The 7,549-nt window shown below is 45.4% G+C and overlaps 1 protein-coding gene across 4 annotated transcripts in view; it reads right to left on the bottom strand.

Annotated features, from left to right (window-relative positions):
* Positions 1-990: 990 nt before the first annotated feature.
* lpin1a (lipin 1a) overlaps positions 991-7,549 on the bottom strand; it is a 51,585-nt gene continuing 45,026 nt past the window's right edge. For all 4 annotated transcript variants that reach the window (XM_031788318.1, XM_031788319.1, XM_031788320.1 and 1 more), the window contains 6 exons: positions 5,869-6,017; positions 5,579-5,665; positions 5,181-5,333; positions 4,668-4,782; positions 4,426-4,529; positions 991-4,279 (listed from right to left, as the gene is read on the bottom strand). In XM_031788318.1, the coding sequence (XP_031644178.1) occupies positions 3,727-4,279; positions 4,426-4,529; positions 4,668-4,782; positions 5,181-5,333; positions 5,579-5,665; positions 5,869-6,017 (1,161 nt within the window). In that variant the 3' untranslated portion in view covers positions 991-3,726. The remainder of the gene's footprint in view (positions 4,280-4,425; positions 4,530-4,667; positions 4,783-5,180; positions 5,334-5,578; positions 5,666-5,868; positions 6,018-7,549) is intronic.

Raw genomic sequence — 7,549 nt, 5'->3', positions numbered from 1 at the left:
AGAAAGAAAAGCCAGCTGAACTTACAGCTGACGGTCTAGCAGTTTCTGCAGATGAGCAAATGAAGGGCAGCTATCGTCTGGAGTACCCCGATGAGTTCCTATTTAGATTTTTTTTTAAATCCAGTTGTCTTGTCATCTTTTCTCCACTCATCATTCACAATCAAATACTTTAAAAGCAGAATTACTCATTTTATGTGGATGGAAACATTTTCATAGCCAAGAAATATTAACTGTGGCAGAGACCACTGCCTAGAGTGGGAAAAGTAAAGTTGTCACTCAGGGACTAATGCTTTCAATAAAAAAACATTTTTACGTAATTCAATTTTTTTATGATAAACATAATTGTCTGTAAATAATCTCCTACTGATTCCCTGACAACTATTGAACAAATCTAAATAAAATAATACTTTACCCTTTACGTCTCTCACACGCAGATGTTGTAGATGAGGCAACTAATAAGTGGAAGTCAAACCGTTGTTGTGCAGTTCTGTTCTCTGGAGCCCCTCCGGTCCATCCCAAATCACATTTTATTGGTAGCGTGCACATATTTAGCAGATGTTATTGGGGGTGTAGCAAAATGCTTGATTCATCTGACTAAACTTCAGACTGGTTTAAATAATATAATCAGTTGTGTTATTGTTATTGTAAAAATCACTTCACATGTGATCCCCGTAAGTATCAGACAGATCTGTCAGTGAGCTGATTACTGTACATGGGCTTTATATGAAAAGGTGTTATAAGTATATCTTCCACTAGATTACAGTAGGTTATCCAGCCTTCACAAAGCCATGGAGCAACACCATGGTAGACATGGGTAGTACGGGTGTTCGTTTTGCTCTGTAGAGTGGAATGAATCATGGTCCTGTTACTTTTCAGTCATGTGGTCAGGAAAAACTCTAAAACTCAAGAAATACTACACATGCTCTCTCTGCATCTGGTTTCATATCATGTTCACTACAGGGAAGAGAAAGGAGAGACATACACATCCAATCCATCAACAATCAACTTTGCATTTATTGAAAAACCTATTTCCATTATAGCTATTTTCAGACTGGATTGTTAACCTATACAACATGACACAGTGCTAGAGTAATTGACTCTGTACATCTCAGAAACAAACTAACGAGGGTAGAGACAGCCACGGCATACTGTAAGGCAACAAGCTCGTTGTTTATATAGATCTTTCACAGAAAGAATATAGTCATTTAATCTGAATATACAGTAGTACTTTAACATACTTGGAACAAATCTTGTGACAGTACAGTAATGGGAGAACAGAAGACAATGACACAGAGGAGGAATAAACACAACAACAGTGATATCACATGCCTCCATTGACTCATCCATTCATTCATCCATCCATCCGTTATCCTCCTAATACCAACACACCTCTTCGGTTGGTGGTAAATCCAACATCTCACATTAGTCGCCACGTCACAATACTCCTGAACCATGGCAATGGATGTTTCAACCATCCCACTGGTAGTCAATTCAACCAAAGTGAATGTAAAAGGTGTTGAAAGTAATCATCACGGCATATGACACAGGGACGGTGGGAACCTTCTCTCCTCCATAGTGATGCAATCAGGTTTTATAGTGGTCATCAATATGATCAATAAAAAAAAAGAGAGAAATACTGTATCACAGTGTTAGTATTCATTCCGGTAATGCAGGACGTCTTGAATATCCATCCGTATTACACACAGGATAACATTGGCAATTGCACAATATACATATGCTGATACACATTCCACGGTAGCCACCCATAGAAACATCCTGCCACCTCCTCTGTTCACAACAGAGATCTGATGGACAGACGGACTATGTCGTTAGTGCTTTGTGCTTTAAAACCCTTTGGGGAGGTTCAGAACCGTCAAGGTTGTTGTGCATTCTAATTTCTGAAATTACAAGGAGCGACAGTTCAATTGAACCTGTTTGTCCAAGTTCTTTGTATCTAAGTAGTAGATTCTAGAATTCAGGAGAATGTTGATTGGTTGACTGTAGAATATCTCAATGGTTTCGCTTCAGTGGACACTATAAGTCTGTCAGTGCAAAAATGTTGTTAGCCTTAAGGTCAAACTACTGTAGTCCAGCAGCCAGCCACTTTTACTGACAATGTTTCTGAATTCGATCGCTAAAAAAGGTTGCACTATGTACAAAAGTGAGAATGAACATCAAAACTCTATTCAGATTCAATCACATAAACACAATATTTAAAGTGAAATAAAAACCAAAGCCCAAATCGAAGTGCGTTCACAAGCTGCTCGCTTAAAAATGTGAAATGAATTCAATAGTTCATACATTTGTAGGTTTCTCTCATCTCGCAGTTACACACAGAGTTTAAGATGATGGACCACCAAAGCAGAGGACATAATATGTTTTCTACTGTCTGCACAATATTACCTGTTAATGTTAGCCAAAACCATGTCACTGCACACAGAGAGAATCGGACAGGTCATCAAATCAAATCAAATTGTTTTTGTCACATGCGCCCAATATAACAGGTGTAGACCTCAGCACAGGTGGCAAATGCCATTTGATTTGATTTGATAACATGTGTGTCACGGTCCGTGGAAACCCGTGACGAGTGGCGGAGAAACGAAGACAAAGACGACTGTTAAAACTGACAACCTGAGTTTTCTTGCACGGCTTACTGTCAAGAGGAACGTCAGTTTTACACGAGGCTTTTCTCAGGTGTTTGGTTACATGACCATATAAGGACTGTTGACGACTATGGGCGAGAGGCATCAACCAGAGAGAGGCAGCCCTCCTCTGTGCCTTGTTAACAATAGTGAAGAGCTGCACCGGTTACCTGTTTCAGTTCAGTTGATCACTAACATATCTGTCATACACAGAACATGACAACAACAAAAAAACAGAATAATAAAAACAGAATATAGAATGCTACTTACTAGAACGGAAACGCGCTTTAAAACGCTTTTATTAAATGTTTTACTTAACTCTATTTCTTGTACTGCACTGTTGGTTACGGGCTTGGAAGTAAGCATTTCAACACCTGTTGTATTCGGCCCATGTGACAAATAACATTTGTTTTGATTATATTGACAAATGTTTGGAGGTCGAACGGGTAAACTGAATTATCGCCATGCGCTATAATAATAGCGCTAGTTGAGCATAATCCTGCTTTGTTCGACATTTATTACATTCGCACTTCATGTGAACGTTAGATCTGAACGTGTCAACCGAACATGCATTGCGGTTTCATGTACCCACATTGGAGACTAAAAGTGCTAGAATCAATCGGGCAATGCTAATTGGGTGAAATAGCTGTCGTTGATAGGCTGTTCTTCACAGTGATTTCCCCCAGGTTGACTGAATCAGTGCTTCTTGTCGGAGTTGCAGCTACTACAAGTGTATGTATACAAGTAGCACCTTTTGCACCTGATGAACAGTAGGCTAGGTATTGTAGAGCAGAACACTGAGGAGTAGAACACAAATAGGAAAGGTGAGTACATAGAAATACCACTCAGTGCTAACATGCCTGTTGTTGTCGGAGAGAACTTCCACTAGTGCATAAGTGTGCACATGGCAACCATGTGTGTGTTAAGGTCTGCTTATGCATTGCTGTGCGTGTGTATGTGTGTGTGTGTATGTGTGTGTGTGTGTGTGTGTGTGACATTAGAGCAGACATGCTTCTTTCATTTGCACGCCGTCATCATCATAAATGTGTCTCTCCCTTTCCTTCCCAGATTGCACACAGGTCACTTATGGGGTGGTCTGGTGTGGAAGTGGGTCTCCACAGCTGATTTCCAGAGGATGGTCAGGGGTGTGGACCAAGAGCTGGTCAGGGGTGTGGGCCAAGGGCTGGTCAGGGTTGTGGACCAAGGGCTGGTCAGGGGTGTGGACCAAGGGCTGGTCAGGGGTGTGGACCTGGGGTTGATCAGGGCTGTGGATCTGTGGCTGATCAGGGCTGTGGACCTGGGGTTGATCAGGGCTGTGGATCTGTGGCTGATCAGGGCTGTGGACCTGGGGCTGATCAGGGCTGTGGATCTGGGGCTGATCAGGGCTGTGGACCTGGGGCTGATCAGAGCTGTGGACCTGGGGCTGATCAGAGCTGTGGACCTGGGGCTGATCAGAGCTGTGGACCTGGGGCTGATCAGAGCTGTGGACCTGGGGCTGATCAGGGCTGTGGATCTGGGGCAGCTGTTCTCTCCAGTAGGTGAACTGGCTGAAGGTGTCAGGGCAGGAGAAGTCCGAGACGTGACCTCTGATCAACAGGGGGAAGACGTGGTCCACCACCTCACACAGACGACCATACCTGGAAGGAACAGGAACAGAAACATACTTCACTTCATTTACTTTCATTGTTCATTAGACAGAGACAGACAGAGCTACTGAGGGAGAGAGAGACATTGAGGGAGGAAGATGGAGGGATAAAGAAAGAGACAGAGAGGTCTGACTTACGATGAGATGTTGGTCCTGGCGTGTTCCTGTATCAGCTCTCCCTTGGGGTTGACTGTGAAGATCCTGTTAAGGGGAACGCCCACCTCCTTATAGGAATACACATCCTAAACAACAACAACAACAACAACAACAACTGTAACAATGACTGACGTACTATCCAAAACAACCATACACAACCACAACAGAATTGAATCTGTAACATTGGCAAAAACAGAGATGGAGGGAGGGAGCAGGGCTCTCACCGTGGCTCTGTTGCCGAAGGCTGCGTAGAAAGGCTCAGTGTTGGGGTGGAACAGCTGCTTCACGTCGGTCAGACACTCAATCTTAAACCTCTCAGGCTTCTTCTCTATCACCTCCCTACAGGACAGGACAAGACAGGACAGGAAGGATAGGGCAGGGATGCCAGGACAGGACGACAGGTTAGGACAGGAAGGACAAAACAGGAAACACAGGTTGACAAGACAGGAGGAAAAGATCAGGACAGGAAGGACGACAGGACAGGAAGGTCAGAATGATCATTATATAATATAGGGATGTCTCTTCTATATAAGCTACTGTGGTCCCGTGTGGCTCAGTTGGTTTAGCATGGTGCTCGCCACGTCAGGGTTGTGGGTTTTATCCCCATGGGGGACCAGTATGAAAATGTATGCTGTGGATAAGAGCGCCTGCTGAAATGTACTGTACATTGTTCCCTATTGTGTTTGATGCCTCTGCTGTGTTTATTTTGACGGTGATGATGTGTGTGTGCTCCTCACCTGTGCAGGGCTGAGAACAGGCTGCTGGGGCTGAGTAGGACAGGTCCTATAGGCAGCATGGTTCCTCTCTCATTGACCCAGTGGAGATATCCCCTCGTCATATCAGCCATACCTATGGCCCTTGCAGAGCAGTACATGAACTTATAACCGTTCCTGAGAGAGAGGGAGAGATTACATTTTTTTTTTTACTCTCCTAGTAAGTCCTAAGAGAGAGGGAGGAGACAGGAGTTCAACTAAATGGCTGCTTTCAGGATGGTGCAACATACTAAAGCCAAACACCACGATTAAAGCTGACATGATTCACTCATCTTACACTGAGGCATATTCTGAATGTGAGCCCTGTTTCATTACTCTAACGGCCACCTATAGTTATGTAACTCCTGTTGTGTGAGACTCACTGGCTGACTCGGTGGTAGAGGCGGGCAATGCCCTGGTGGGTCCAATCTTTACCCAGCGTTGGCAGGATGTGGCCCAGAGTGTCAGATCTGAAAAAGAGGATGGTGCTCGCCACATGTAATTAGACTATCATTAACAGATATAACGTGATCACATACATCTGCCAATACACACACACACACACACACACACACACACACACACACACACACACACACACACACACACACACACACACACACACACACACACACACACTCACACTCACACTCACACACACACACACACTTACCTGGTGATGGTGCCGTCAATGTCTGAGATGACAATCTTGTCATCCCAGCTCCAGAGATAGATGGTGCCCTGGCAGCGACAGGTGCCCTGGTACTGAGTGGTCACACTGAACACCACCTCATTAGGACCCTCCTTCAACTGAAGACTGGCCTGAGGACAGAAAGACTACATTACCCATACAGCCTCTACTAACTCTAACCCTGTTACTGAGTGGTTCAATGGCAGACTGGCTTGATGGGCAGAAAGACTACATTACCCATACACCCTCTACTAACTCTAATGGTGCCTTCAACCAGGATCTCAGCGATCACTGCCTCGTTGCCTGTATCCGCTACGGGTCCGCAGTCAAACGACCACCCCTCATCACTGTCAAACGCTCCCTTTCTAATCGACCTGGCCTGGGTATCCTAGAAGGATATTGACCTCATCCCGTCAGTTAAGGATGCCTGGTCATTCTTTAAAAGTAACTTCCTCACCATCTTAGATAAGCATGCTCCGTTCAAAAAATACAGAACTAAGAGCAGATATAGCCCTGGTTCACTCCAGACCTGACTGCCCTCGACCAGCACAAAAACATCCTGTGGCGGACTGCAATAGCATCGAATAGTCCCCACGATATGCAACTGTTCAGGGAAGTCAGGAACCAATACACGCAGTCAGTCAGGAAAGCAAAGGCCAGCTTCTTCAAACAGTAATGTGCATCCTGTAGCTCTAACTCCAAAAAGTTCTGGGACACCGTGTAGTCCATGGAGAACAAGAACACCTCCTCCCAGCTGCCCACTGCACTGAGGCTAGGTAACACGGTCACCACCGATAAATCCATGATAATCGAAAACTTCAACAAGCATTTCTCAACGGCTGGCCATGCCTTCCTCCTGGCTACTCCAACCTCGGCCAACAGCTCTGCCCCCCCCGCAGCTACTCGCCCAAGCCTCCCCAGCTTCTCCTTTACCCAAATCCAGACAGCAGATGTTCTGAAAGAGCTGCAAAACCTGGACCCGTACAAATCAGCTGGGCTTGACAATCTGGACCCTCTATTTCTGAAACTATCCGCCGCCATTGTCGCAACCCCTATTACCAGCCTGTTCAACCTCTCTTTCATATCGTCTGAGATCCCCAAGGACTGGAAAGCTGCCGCAGTCATCGCCCTCTTCAAAGGGGGAGACACTCTGGACCCAAACTGTTACAGCCCTATATCCATCCTGCCCTGCCTATCTAAGGTCTTCGAAAGCCAAGTCAACAAACAGATCACTGACCATCTTGAATCCCACCGTACCTTCTCCGCTGTGCAATCTGGTTTCCGAGCCGGTCACGGGTGCACCTCAGCCACGCTCAAGGTACTAAACGATATCATAGCCGCCATCGATAAAAGACAGTACTGTGCAGCCGTCTTCATCGACCTGGCCAAGGCTTTCGACTCTGTCAATCACCATATTCTTATCGGCAGACTCAGTAGCCTCGGTTTTTCTAATGACTGCCTTGCCTGGTTCACCAACTACTTTGCAGACAGAGTTCAGTGTGTCAAATCGGAGGGCATGTTGTCCGGTCCTCTGGCATTCTCTATAGGGGCGCCACAGGGTTCAATTCTCGGGCCGACTCTTTTCTCTGTATATATCAATGATGTTGCTCTTGCTGCGGGCGATTCCCTGATCCACCTCTACGCAGAGGACACCATTCTGTAT

This window comes from Oncorhynchus kisutch, linkage group LG14 (assembly GCF_002021735.2).
Source record: "Oncorhynchus kisutch isolate 150728-3 linkage group LG14, Okis_V2, whole genome shotgun sequence".
NCBI classification, from domain to species: Eukaryota; Metazoa; Chordata; class Actinopteri; order Salmoniformes; family Salmonidae; genus Oncorhynchus; species Oncorhynchus kisutch.
This window is presented reverse-complemented; position numbering and strand designations above follow the sequence as displayed.